The 14,491-nt window shown below is 43.6% G+C and overlaps 3 protein-coding genes across 3 annotated transcripts; all 3 read left to right on the forward strand.

The window, feature by feature from the left end:
- Positions 1–2,734: 2,734 nt before the first annotated feature.
- Positions 2,735–3,769, forward strand: EAF01_006755 (uncharacterized protein; the record flags this gene model as incomplete). Its single annotated transcript, XM_038915009.1, has 2 exons — positions 2,735–3,348; positions 3,397–3,769. The coding sequence occupies 2 exons, from the start codon at positions 2,735–2,737 to the stop codon at positions 3,767–3,769; spliced, it is 987 nt and encodes a 328-aa protein (XP_038769964.1).
- A 1,750-nt stretch (positions 3,770–5,519) lies between these two features.
- Positions 5,520–12,623, forward strand: EAF01_006756 (uncharacterized protein; the record flags this gene model as incomplete). The annotated part of the gene is made up of 3 exons (XM_038915010.1): positions 5,520–5,999; positions 6,067–6,726; positions 6,768–12,623. The coding sequence occupies 3 exons, from the start codon at positions 5,520–5,522 to the stop codon at positions 12,621–12,623; spliced, it is 6,996 nt and encodes a 2,331-aa protein (XP_038769965.1).
- A 75-nt stretch (positions 12,624–12,698) lies between these two features.
- EAF01_006757 (uncharacterized protein) lies at positions 12,699–12,944 on the forward strand (the record flags this gene model as incomplete). Its single annotated transcript, XM_038915011.1, has 1 exon — positions 12,699–12,944. One exon carries the CDS (start codon positions 12,699–12,701, stop codon positions 12,942–12,944), a length of 246 nt encoding a protein of 81 aa, XP_038769966.1.
- Positions 12,945–14,491: the final 1,547 nt, after the last annotated feature.

The raw sequence follows: 14,491 nt of genomic DNA on the forward strand, positions 1-14,491 counted from the left end.
GTGTTGAATGACAATAAAACCCCAGTGTGTGTGATTAGTTTGATCGACGCGGGCCAGCAGAGATAGGATACACAAAGTTGCTAGACTAACAGTGACGCAAGAGCAGATCAATGCAGTAAGAGTATTGCTAATCCTAGAGGATTGTTCACGTCCTTACTAAAGCATTTTTTCAGGCAAAGCATCGCGAGCGCTGCCTTTGTGATGCGCTTCGGAGGCAATCTTTTCGATATCAATAGAGATTGTTTATGCTGTGACGCAGATAAATCCTACGATCAATGCATGCGATGAAAGCAAGAAGGGAATTTGATAAACCCTTCAAGTATCCTCTCATCTGGCGAAAAGATTGATGGAAAAATCTGTTCTCCAGGTAATTAATATCAGAATCAATGTGAGAATTTGTTGGTCAAAGAAGACAGCCTGCACCGCACCATGTCAGGCGGTGAGTATGCAGAAGGAATGCGCGCATCAAATGAAAATATGTTCGACTTGATTAAAATAGAGTTAAGACAGAAACATGGTACGAAGCCTGCTCGGAGGCCCGTATTCATGTGCCGTGAACTAAAATGCTCCTTCTTACTTTGATCTTGGCTGGTGCTCATATACTTGTGTAAATTTAGCTCTGCGATACAAACGGCCTGCTATTGACCCACTTCGGAGGCTGAGTGTTAAAAATGGTAGCAAATGTCATGCGACGGAAAAGAAATCTCCACAAGCTGACTTGCGTCGGCGATGAACCGAGCGACGAACAAAGTTTCAAGGTGTAACGGTAAAAAGCGACGCTGCAGTAGGAACACGTCAGTAGGATGACTTCAAATTGTACAGGGTACTGCCGAGTCCTGACACGTGAATTAGAAGATAGGTACTCGTATCCTCTGCTCTCATTGACCGTAGACTTTTATCGAATTTTACAAATGATATATTTGCCGACTCCTTGAGTCTTGGCCGATTGACTCGGGCTCAGAAAATGACATTGAATGGTGGCAAAGTGTGGCCTACCCAAAAATGAATACGAACATAGTAAAGCATGGTTAAAATACAGAGAGGCCGCTATGTCTTATACCATGCTATTATCGAATTAGAATTGAGGCTCGTCGATGTCAGATGAGAGACGTGTTGATCCGGAACGATTGGCGCAGCAGATCTCATATTGATCTAACCAACAGTTGAACGATCTCACACAGGGCGCTTAGAGGAAAATTCACGACCTCTCATTTGTTTGCTGCCGCAAGAAATATCTTCAACGAATTTCAATTGAAGAATCCTCAGCCAGTCTTTGGAAACTGGTGTGAGTACACTAATACACCCACATATGTGCGTGCAAGGCGGGAAGACTTGACATCCATCAAAACCATGTTGAGGAATTCGTGTCGTATCCTCCCGCCGTAGAGTAAAATTATGAGGATGTCAGATGATCATTCAAGAAAGTGGGATCATAGAATCCTACCACTTCACTGGTTCATTAGGATTGAAGTTTGGCGGAGATGGGAAAAATTATATGAGGTTATTCACGTTTCGTTGGTTGTCGACGTGAGCTTATTATCATTGACACCGTGAACGATCGTGAAAGGGTCTGTGAAACTTCGGCCAAGTTGAAAATCCGGAGGTAGCAGATATTTATTACTTGATTTGGCTAGACCTGTGAAAGCTCTGTCAGCTTCTAACCGATCAGGTTTAGTTGATTTTATTTCATGCCAAGTTTGATGAGACTCGGGAAGCTTCACACCTCATTTTCCCAGACAAGACTCAGTCTCAACAACTCATTTTGAAAACGCTGGAGCCTTCTTCAATCCAAAGGACATAGCTGAGGTTTGATTGATCGATCATTGTACCTATAACGGTCCTGCGATGCCAAATCCTACCTTGGTAGAACATCCTTTTTGGTGTCGTGGATCATATCTCTCCTGCCCCAGATTAATACTCTGGATGCTTCATTACTCTAAGCGCTCTATCAACGGTATGTATGTATTGACAAGCGTCATCTGTGCCGCCATTATCTGACAAGTCGTGACCTCCTTGTGTCGATCACATTCATACATGAAAAGTCTCCCAATCAACATCATCTGTGATAAGCTTGACCGCGCATCATACGATGGTCTCACTGTCTCAAAATTGCCATAGGACTGACCCTAAGACGTCTCGCACATGCTACACCCCTCTATAAGTAGAAATGCTAGTAGTTCTGATTATGGAACTATCTCTCAGCAGACAGGGCTAAAGTTAACCCCCCAAACCAAGAACCGTCAAGTCCGACACAATTTGTCTGGAGTTGCTTACATGCTTATCCCCATCTTGTATCGACGAGTTGAGATCACCCCCTGGTATGAGCTTCATATCGTTGTTTTTGCCTCCGAATGTCTACGACTTTCTGTTACGGGATTCGTGTTTTTCCATGCTAAGACTGTCTAGCATTTTCATGTGGCATGGCACCTTTAGACTATTCCTATTCTTCTTGTTCCTTTCTTCTTTCTCATATTCATAATATTCTTCTTGGGTTGGCAAATTAAACAATATCATCGCCACTTCTCCCACTTCAATTCTTGGGCAGGCCCATTTCCTCTTTATACCTTCTTTTCATTTTAAAATTGTTTTCTACCTCTTGCTTGAAGCAGGAAATTGTTTGCATTTTTCTTCTCCGCCGGTCGGGTCATTCAGATCAAATTTTACTAATCTTTCAACCATACCTTGGGTTTTTCTCACTCGCCGGTCTCGACCTTTTTAATCAACACCGCCCATTATGTTTTGGCACGCAGCCGTAACGGCGTCACTGCTACTTGCCGGTCATGTTAGCGCAGGAATTATGGATATGAAGCCAGTGGTTCGTCGAGATAATCAGGAGGAGATGTTAAGACGATATATGGATAATATTATTGAAGATCGCCGAAGATCTATCACGGATGCACCGGCGACCACAGCAGCTACGAACATCTCGGACTGGAATACTCAAACTGAGGCAGCATGCACTCAAGCTCTTGATTTATTGAATGGAAAAGCTACCAATCCATCTGGTTTGGCAGCTTGTTATAACTTACCATATGCCGACAACAGTACTGGAGTTTTCAAGGCCGATCTCCGAATTTATAATGTTTCTGCTCCCACAGGAACATTTGCCAATATTCCAAGTCAGGATGTTCAGGTTGGATTGAGTTACGAAGGAGCTACAGTATCGGCTGTTAATATGTCGACGTTGATGGCCAGAAGCGATGGTACATCTATAATCTCGTGGCCACGAGCAAATTCAAAGCGACAATCAATAACAAACACCACCACGGGAAGGACCATAACTTTAGTTCAATCATATGCTTTTGTTGGCCAAATGAATAAGGAATATATTGGCATGGATATGGACAGGTATGTTGAATTCCATGAATTAAAAGAATTACAATCTAATTTGTTTAGCTCAACCATGGAAGCACTATTAACTCCAACGGTGACTTTGACTGGCAGAGATGTCTCCGGTGGAACCGTGAACACAACTCTTAATACCAACCAAGCATCTTTCGTTAATGGTGAATTCTCTACACAAGCCGCCGGAGTTACTAAGACTGTCCTTCAACCACCTATTCAAACTCTCGTCGTCGCCTCTGAATCTCCTTTCGTGGTTCCAGGTCTTAATATTCTGATTTTCCCTATCGGTGGTGTCATCACAGGTGTATGGGCAATTCTATTCATTGGTACACTTTCCTACGGTACCATTGGTAGAATACAATTCAGGGACCAATTTAGATCAAGAACCGCTAGAGCCCAAAAAGAAAATATGTCACGAATTTAAAGAGGCTTGGGATCATCAAAAGGTTTATGGGAGGTGTACAAGATTTATTTTCTGAGAAGGGGAACTATACCATTTATAGAATTTTTGCGCGGGTAATCGAGAAGGGTGGCGTTGGAATGGAAGGACGGCATGTTGAGGGATGGGAATGAGTATGACAGGCCCAGGGTAATCAGCCCGGAGCTCGAGTTGATGGAGCAAAGATTTTTTTCTGGAGCTTGCTGATTGATTCCCCCTCCCCCGGGCTACAAATTCACAAGCTACAATATCATTATTATTTCTTTCTTTCTTCCTATTTGTGGTTAAAATGAAGACTAGCAACATTACAATCACGAGACACGATCATTACCTCAGTTTAGAATGTATAATACGAATCAAAATAATGCAAAATTGAGTTCGTTTGATTTTTATATATACCTCTAAAGCTCGATAGACAATCAAGCTTTACATTTGAAAACTTATAGCAAACCTCAAAAATTCAAAGACGTCGTGATAACAACTACGCCCTTGGCGAACAGCCTTACAATTTCACTTCTTACTCAAGCTCATGAACCGCATTCCTCCTGCAATCCTCCCGCTGAAAATATACGCGAGATTCGGTATTTGCATATTAAAAGTTCATACCACCACGCATTGTCCGTTTCTTTACTTTACCTTCCGACGCTGATCCTGAATTTCAAGTACCGAGATAGATGCCTTACGTACACACATTTGGAGAATGGGATTGGTTACAGAAAAGCAGAATCTGGAGCTTGAAGTTTCAGATGCGCGACGTGTAGGAGATCCGAGCGAGGATGGTGACTCCTGTGTTTAAGATTGAGTTTGAGGGGACCTGAGCGAGTCGCTGGTGGGGTTTGGCGGCTTTAGATATTGGTAGCGATACTGGAAAGGGTTTAAATAAGGGATCAGTTCGTGTGGTTTGAAGAGAGATAAAACGAATACAGATTGAACTGGCCTTGAAAAGGAAAGGAAGGAATTGTGCCATGCACTCGCTCAGACGGTAATAAGGGTCAAGCACATGCGCGAGTAAGTTTAGAGTCAGGTGACCATCACGCTCGGACGTTGTTGATAGCGTGAGTTCGAAGAAGGATTTGGAAGCACGACGGCAATCCACGATATCTCCAATGTCAAATTCTATATTGCTTAGAGTTATTCGATTGCCGGCGGCCTCTAAGGTCGATGATATATCGAAAGAGTGACAACATGCTCAACCAGGAAACATCCCGAATCCTGAACGTCCATCGGCTGCGCCGATGTTGAACAACCCTCGAGCACTAGGGGCTACCCTAGGTGTAAATATATTGTCTGAGCGAGCATGAGCGATCAAAGCATGAAGTACGAAACAACGCATCTCATGCTTATGTTCATACTAAGAATCCCATTCGATGAAGACAAGTATCCATTGTGATGGTGTTTAGTGAAACTAGCATAATCCTTTCCATCTTTACTCTAACAACCTTTTCGTAAGAAACGAAAAGCGTCATTTCTGAGTTGTCCTTTTGAATTCGTTTCCTGTTTTTGTTTTCTAGAAACTCCAACAGCGACTGGATCGCATTGAATCGCTGGAATTAATTCTTTGTGATTGGATTGCTAGTGGTATCATACATTCGTTTCTATATCCATAAATTTCATCCGAACTTCTTGAAATTCCCGTTTGTTCCACAGGACATTGTCTCAGCTGAGAAGTTCATCTTTACGTACCTACTTATACTATACTGCAAGTTCGAGAACGATCACTCAATTAAAAAGGAAAATGGTTTCTGTGGCAGAGTTAGTAACGAAATTGCATTCCAATATTGATGAAATTCACAAGACTATCGCTTTAATCAGCGACACCTCGAATCATGATGCGGAAATTACACTATTAGAAAGAGATCGCGATGAGCAGCTTCAGCAATTGAAGATGGCTCATGAGAATGCGATGAAAGAAGGAGAGGAAGCACAACTCAAACAGGAACAAGAGATCATGGAACAAATCAAGAGAGAAGAAGAGGAGATAATAGAGAGGAGGAAACGTGAAGATGAGGAGAGAAAATTGAGAATCGACAATGAAGTAAGGGAGAGAGAAAAGGTAAGGCAGGAGGAAGTAGAGAAGAGGGAGGCCGAATTCCAAAGTCAACATAAAGAACTTGAAGATGGAATCGATGAAAAAATGGAGAGATTGGAGGATGAGTTAGAGCAACAAATGATAGATGGGCAGAAAGCTTTGGAAACTTTAGATTCCGCGAGAAGGGTATGTTTGTATTCTATATCAAATTTACCTGGTGATTCTCGATTTACTAAAACTCTCTCGAAAACAGGAAATTAATAGACAAATCGACGAGCAACTTAATATTCCGACTGTACTACCTAAAATTCAATACAAGAGCCGCAGAAAGGTTGTATTGAATAACCAAGAGCCAGACCAATTATCGGAAAATCAGAACAGCAAGGGTACTGAGGGGGAAGCGGAAAGAAATCCCATTACAAACGAAGATTTAAGTCGTGATGTGAACGAGCACAAAGATGAAGATCTTCAGAATAATGTAGCTGATACTAAGGACAGTGAAAAAGACCTTGTGGTAGAGCCAACAAAGGACTTAGAAGTCCAACCAGACTCCTCACTCTCAAAGGAGGTCATTCCCCAAGAGCAAGAGGCGCAATCACCAAATATTGAGAATTTTGAAGAACCATCACAGCCTATCGAAGAAACTTCTAGCTTAATCCCCGAGGAGCAGCACATCGAGCTTGAAGAGAAACACCAAGCTGATCAGCAGCCCGAATCTGATGATATCGCGCAAGGTAGTCAAGATCATTCCAAACCAGAAACATTGGAGCCTATAAAAGAAATGACCAAGGAGATTGATGACGCACCTGAGCCTTCCCAAGAGGATACAACCGTTAGGGTAGATGAAACCCCAGAGGAACCAATTGAATTGACTCGTTCAATTGATGCTCTACAAAATGAGACCAGCGACAATGTAAAGCAAATAATGTATCTCAAGAACCGGAAATGATCAAGGATCATATCGAAGATAGCCAATCAACTGAAACTTCTCAGGAAGATGAAAACGGCAGCTCAAAGCAAGACAACAGCCTAGTAGAGGCACCAACAGAAGCCGAGACTGTACCAGTGCTTGAGCCACATGAATCCCCCGAAGACAGAGCAGCCAGAGAAGAAATAGCTAAGCTGAATGAGGAAATTCGACGTGCTATGGAGGAGGAAGCAAATGAAGCAATGGTTCCTCATTCGGAAGCCAAGGATGTTTCTCCGAATGCGCAAACTACAGAATCGGAGGTGTCACATGCTCAAGAGACTATTGAGGCTGAAAATCTTGCCAATGAAAACGATTCAGAGGACAAAGACCTCGTGGAGGAAGATACGTTACCTCAAGACGACAGCACACCAGTTACCGAGGCTTCCGACATTCAGATCGAAAATGATGACTCTGAACCAAAGACAATTCCCGAGACAGTTGAAGTTGAGAACGCCCCAGAAGATCAAGTTGTCTCTGAAAGCAAAGAATCCGAACACGAAAAAGAATCTCTCGAACCAGAAGTGCAATCGGACGATGTAACACATGATCCAGTCCAAATTGAAACCGCAGATCGAGTTCTAGCTGAGGAGCCTTCGGTAGAGAAGCCTTCATTAGAGGACGCATTAAATGATGATTCCCCACTTGAAAATTATGAAGCGTCTCAAAATGAGACATTGGCTGTCGATGAACCTGCGAGTGGTGCCCAACACAGCACAATTGACGAGATGCCCTTGAGCTTGAAGAACAAGGCAATCTCATCTCCTGTGCCTGATGAAGAGTTCGACACTGCTATCAATGATCAGGGTGACTCGGAGATAGAGAATGGAGATATTATGATGCCCGAAGAGCCTGTAATCCCAAGTATACAAGAAGACACTGAACAAGCATCAATTGAGGCGAAGGAAACACACGACGACCTAGAGCAGGTACACAACGAAGAGTCAAACATTCTAAAGCAATCTATGGAAGGAGCCGTTGAGATACCACTTCCAGAACCAGTCGATGCAGAGGTTGAACAACTAGATGAGGCACCAGAGATAATTTATGATGACTCGGAATCTGCCTATGAAAGTGAGAACGCCGCACTCGAGGAACCTGAAGTTCATGCAATTCAAACGCCACTACCTAAACCAGTGGAATCAGAGAGCGCTCAGCTTAATGAGGAACCAGCACTAGAGTCTGAACCCTTGCCAAATAATCTACCAGAAGTTGACAAAGACCAAGAGGAAGCTATCGAATCAACAAATGCTGAAGATGCTGTCTCCGAACCTTTGCCTAATTCTACTGAAGACACACAGCCTACTGTGGCCGAGAAAGATGTTGACGGTGAAGAGCCCACAGATACCAAGGCGTCGGAACACGAGAACGAATCTAAAGACGAGGACGTAATTTCAGACCAAGATCACACCGAGCAAGTTAAAGAGTCTGAAAAGGACCTTGAAGATACTGCAAGCATGGATTTAAAACCTGAAGATACCGAAATTTTGGAGAGCGTACATGCTCCCGAAAGACAGGAAGCATTGCCAGCTGTCTCAGCCGAAGTGGGAGAGGCGATAAGCATCTCTAACGAAACATTTCCACACTCAGAGCCAACTCTAGATGTAGGGTCGGCAGAAATCGAAGGCCATGAGAGTTCCGAAACTCATGTATTAACTACCGATTCAGAATCTGCAAGCAAGGACAATGATGTTGTCAATGAAGCTACTGTTCTGTCGCAAGAGGAGCATCATGTCGAAGATACTGATATTGGTTCTATTACAAACCCTGCAACGGACACCAATACAAATCACGAAATGGAGTTATCTGAAACTCATGATATCGCTTCAGACAACACTGTCGAAGAGACTGAGATAGCTGCCAAGCCGGTTGTTACGGTCCCCGGACCAATCCAAGAGGCAGTTGAGTCTCCTGATGTTGGTACACGTGATCTAGACGTACCAGTCGAAGGCGACGTAGAGACAGACGAGAAACTGGATGAAGAAGCTCCTTATAGCGATTTAAATGAGATCTCGCAGACCGTTGATGATCCTATTCAATTGCCAGGTCACATCAAGTTCCGAATTGGTGAGCCAGCTACTGTTCAGCAAGAGAATAGCAATGCACCAGAGAGTGAGCCCCCCACCGAAGAACAGGAAACTATCCCTGAGATGTTAGTTCCTGACACTGAGGAAAAAGATCTAAAGCTCGGTCAAGAGAGCGAAGAATCGGTGGTAGAGGCTAATAGTACTGCGCCAGTACCAATAGTTGAGGAAACACCCACACCTGGTCCTGAAGAATTTGAAGGCACTGGAGAAGCAGCTTTGAATCTTGATGTTGGGTCGCCGCTTCCTTCGCCCACACTTCAACAGACTGCTGGTGACGATGATGATGAAAGTTCCCACTTAGGTGACGTGGCTCAAGATGAGAACCATGTGAATTCAAAGGAAATAAGCCTCGAAGAAAATTCTGAAGATAACACAACTTCTCCCCCTCACATGATCGAAAGTGTGGAACTAATGGCATCAAGTCAAATACCCTCTGAGGATATTCAAACGTCTGAAAAAGTGATTGAGACTGAGCCGTTGATTTGGGAAAATGAAGCGCCAATACAGCAACAAGTCGAAGAAGTCCCAGAGCAGACAAATGATGATGCTATAGTGGAGACTCAAGAGCATCTTGAAGACAAGGAACTTCCCGCTATTTCTATTGATGAGCCAATGCATCTTGTTGATGAAACACGATTGAAAGAGAGCACAGCAGAATCTGAAAGGCAGCAAAATACAAATTTCGCGCCTGAGACCGTTACCTCGGTACCAGAGATATCTGCCCTGGAAAGCGTGAATGGCGAAGCATTTGAAGTGCCGTCTGAGGTAGAACAAATAAATGCCGAGAGACACAACGATAATGATAAGGACAGCGTTAATGACAAAATTGCCGATGCTGTTCATGAAGAAAGCGAGATCGACGAGACACAAGACCATCACGTTGAAGAGTCTAGAGAAACTGACCATCCTATTAATCTCGAGACAGAAGATGAGTCACACATAAGTCCAAACAACTCAACCAATTCTGAACCCGTCCACAATGAACCCTTACTTCAAGAGAACGAACAGCCTGCTGCTATCGAATCAGAGCAAGTCAAGATTGAACCGGTATTGAAAGTGGCCAATTCAGATATTCTATCTCCACCTCCACAAACACAACACGAAGACCCTGAGGATGTTCGTGCAAGAGAGGAGATTGCTCGTTTGAATGCAGAGTTTATGAAAGCTGTCGAGGAAGAACAAGCTGCTGAACAAGAGACTGAACCTGTCGACATGAGCACAGAGAAGAATAGCAATGATGTCGACAAAAATGAACTTGTTGAAGCAGAGCAAGAGAGACCAAGAAGAGAGAGTGCCGAAGATATCGCAGCCAAAGAAGAAATTGCCTTGTTGAATGAGCAAATGAAACAGCTAAGTCAACAGCAAGATAATGGGGATAAATCTGCTGAGATTCAGGGTGAAAAAGAAAAGAACCATGTTGTCGATGAAAATAAACCTCAAACACTCGAAACGAAAGAGTCATCGGGTACCCTGAACAAAACCCCTCAAAATGAAGAACATACGGAAGAGGAAGATTTTCACACCACACTCATTCAACAAGATGAGCATCTAAATCCTTTCGAACATCCAGATGCAGTACTAAGTGAGGAACAAAGTGCTGAGTCAATCACTGACGAGCCAAGTGCTGAAGTTAACGCTTTACAGTATGAGCATGAAGATCATAATCCAGAAGACTCGGGCTCGGAAGGTGAAAGGACCGAACAAGGTGAGGAAACAGAGAACTATTCTGAAAGCGAAAACGAATGGGATCAATCCTCAGAAGAAGAAGAGGGGCCGCTTCCTTATCTTGAGACAATCCGGGAAGAATCACATGATGGTGCCTCCCGTGTCGGCGAAGATGACGAGGATGACGATGAAGATGAAGAAGACATGCCTAAGAGTAGATTCTTCCATTCACATTGGCAGTATGAGGACTCCGGTGATGATAATGGGTTGAAAGAACAAAGAGATAACAACCCGTTAGTATCAGAGTCAGAAGATCCAGCTAACAAGGAAGTCTCAACAGGAATCCTTCAAGACGAGCTTGGCCATCCAAGCGGATCCAATCTTGAGGTTTCAAATTCTGGGCCGAGCAAAAGATCACATACACCAATGGCATTAATGTTTGGTTCCGATGTCAAAGATACAGAGTCACCTCACGAAGTCAGCTGCACAGATAAATTAATCGATGGCAGTCCAGAGGCACCAATTGAAAACGCGATCATCTCTAATTCTACGGATCTGCCACGAGTGTTAGAGCCAAGTCCTGACATTGAGGAAAATCGTGGAAAGTCCGAGCCGGTGGAAGAGGAAGATCTTGTCGAGAATAACAACCTCACTCCAAAAGCTAAACCTCGACGTCCAGCATCGATGTATCACCGAAATAGTGATTTAAGTCCAGAACATGAAGCAGTATTCTCGAGAGTTTCACAAATTCGAAGCAGTCTAACACCTTCACCGGAACCACATCCATCACCTGTATTGAGTCCTAGAGCAAGATCTGAGAGATTTCCACCGGATGAACACAGAAATTACTTAGATGCCTCTATTAACAACGCCTATAATGGATGGGGATATCCTCAAGACGGTGATCAGCAACAAGATTACAGAACTCAATCGAATAACGATAATGGTCGTAACCGTTCTCATACAGTTGATACAGTTCCATCATTCGAACATTATGCATCAGATGATGGTGAATCAGGTCCTCCGACTCCACCTCAACAACCACAATACTCTGATGCTGTGTCTCAACAACCACACATTAGTCAGATGATGGCAACAGAATTTGAATCGTCGGAAGGATGGTCACATCAAAATGATGATACCCAGGATGATTCAGCAAATCAAGAACAAAACCTGGATGAAATTATCAAATCTCCTAATCTACAAGATGCTGCGGAATTTGATCCTTTCAACCCACAAGATTACAAATCTCCAATTATAAGTCCTGCACATTCATCTTCCTTTCACGTAAGCAACGTGCATTTGGATCAAGAAAATCCTCCAGTTCTAGCACCAACTCCACCATCGCTCATTCCTTCTGAGAAGATCTTGAGCTCCAATGCACCTGTATCGGCCCCAATATTCACGGCTCAGACACCCATTCAGACCGAAGAGAAGTCATCTTCTGAACTACCCCCAAATCTTCATTCCATTCCTTGGACACAGTCAGAAGATCTCTCCAAAACCGCAGCCGTAATTCAGGAAAAAAAAACCCCATCCCCACAACGGAATCCAAGACCTGTTAGTTCCATCTTCGCTCGAACACGTTCTCTATTCGAAGCAGGAGCAAACGATTCAAGTCCACCGCCTAAACAAAGACCGCTTTCCGGAATGAGCATTTTCAATGTTGGTTCACCGAATCGTTCGAACACACCGGTTCAAACTAGACCACATAGTCTTTCGGTCTCGAGTCTGAGAAGTAGGAGTGAGAGTTTGTCAAAGAGATCGAGTTTGAGTTTTGGGGAGAATGCGAATGTTAAGGCTGATGTAAACGCGAATGCCAAAGTCAATGCCAATGCGAACGCAAAAGATGACTATGATCCAGATACAGATGCAGACTTCCTGCCAAAGAGTCTAGATGGCGATGGAAGATTACCTAGTCCGGTCTTTGGATTACCGGGGCATAAAAGTAGTGGAAGTCTTGATGGAGGGAGACTATATGGAGATATAGATGATCCCTTTTTTACGAATGGTGGGGACAAGGGGAGTACGGGATGGATGGGGGGCATGAGGGGTGCGGAGAGGGAACCTCTCTTGAAGGATGGAAATTGACTTGTTCACCCTGTATCTTTAAGGAAACAAAAGGGGTTTAGAAGGACTAGAAAAACGAGATGGAGAGCTGGTAGAATGACTAGGAAAGTGAAGGAGAAGGGGAGAGATGAGGTTGAGAAAAGAACAGAGGGGACAGGAGAGAGGATAATTGCGAAGGGAGATTACAAATTAGCTCATGCATGGGTAGAAGGATGGAGGGAAAGATTGAAGAGAACGAGCGGTTTGGTGGATAAGGTGAGGGAAGATGGAAAGTATGAGGGAGAGGTCACGAAGATTGATGTAGGCTGGTTGGAACAGGGGGTCGGGAGGATGGGGACCTAGAAAATTGGAATGGGGAAACGGAGTAAGCGAGGATTTTGACTTGGAAAGGGGGTTGGCTCACTAGGATATCGTGAGAAATTGGAAAGGGGAGTTTGGCTTAAAGGGGAGTTTGGGTGTATTTTGTATATCTATGTATGTTTATTTGTGTATGTGTATATGCTCTATTTGGGAATTCTAGGTAGCTATTCTGTATGAGATTAAGTCCATCAATCTTTTATCTTCAAGTGTAACCCCATCTTTCTCTTCTCTTCACTGAACTCTTGACCTACCACACCACGTGATACACAAACTACATGATCCATCCCCCCATCGTATTTCTCATCACCCATAGTCCTCGACCGACTTTGTGCAAACCAAAGGCTTTGGTGTAACAACAAATAAGATAGGCGGTATAATCTGGACATTTGCCATGCCAAATAAACTAAATATGTATGTAGATAGATAGGTACCTAATGCCAGACTTCCAGTCATCTACATATACATGCATATGAGACATACATGTAGAATTTGACAAGTAAATTTTGTTTGAAAGAAAGAAAGGGTGAGTTAGGTGCTGTACTGTATAGTGGATATGGACGGAGGAGTGTGCCGATGGGGAAGTGGTAGGTGGTGTGGTGTAGTGCAGTGTAGTGTAGTGTAGTTTGGGTAACTTGGGTTTCGATATTTGATATTTGGTAGCGAGATGCAGGAGTTACGAGGTGTGCTTGAGGGTTAGGAGTATAGGGGATGGTGTTTGTTGGTTGGTTGGTATATTGGTGTTGGCTGTGTTGGAATGCAGGAATTTTCGTTATTTTTATTTCATGGAGATACTTAGGATGCGGAATGCGGGATGCGGGTATGGTATAGAACGGAACGGAACGTTTGGTGTTTTGGTGATTTGGAAAACTGGAAAACTGGAAAACTGGAAAACTGGAAAATTGAGAAAGTGGGAAATTGAGAGATTGAGAAATTGGATATGCAGCTGAGGCTTTGGGAAATGCGAACGTCTGGATCGGGGTTTAAAGGTCGGCTATGCGCGTGAGAGGCGATTGTTGGGATCTTGTATTTTTGATGTATGAGTGATAAATAGAAGGCGCTGTTGGGACTAGATACTATGACTTTAAGCAGGATGCGAGAAGCCGGTCTCTGATGCATATGCAGTGAGGTATTCGGGGTAGTGAGGGCTACTAGAGGGCGTTTGAAAGCGTTTGAGGGACATTTGGGAGGGAACTTAAAGACTAGAAAGTGATAGGTGCTGTGTGTTCGAAACGGCTCTTCTGGATAGCATAATAGAGATTGAGAGGAGAGAGTATAAGAAGCGGTTGTTGGGATCTAAAAATCACAATAACAACGTTGAAAATCTATCAGAACTCAATCGCTGTTCTTGGATCCAGCTAAATTATCCCCTGTAATACGTTCACCACACCTTTTTGTAGAGATGAGGCGCATATTTGGCGCGGTCGATTGCTTGCAGAGCTGCACGCTACAGATATCTCATTCAAGACGGAAGGCTTGAGGAATTATATTTGCAAGATAATGCGTTGCTTTCGGATTGGATCGAAGATTAA

Source organism: Botrytis porri (assembly GCF_014898465.1).
Source record: "Botrytis porri strain MUCL 3234 chromosome Unknown BPOR_008, whole genome shotgun sequence".
Lineage (NCBI taxonomy): Eukaryota > Fungi > Ascomycota > Leotiomycetes > Helotiales > Sclerotiniaceae > Botrytis > Botrytis porri.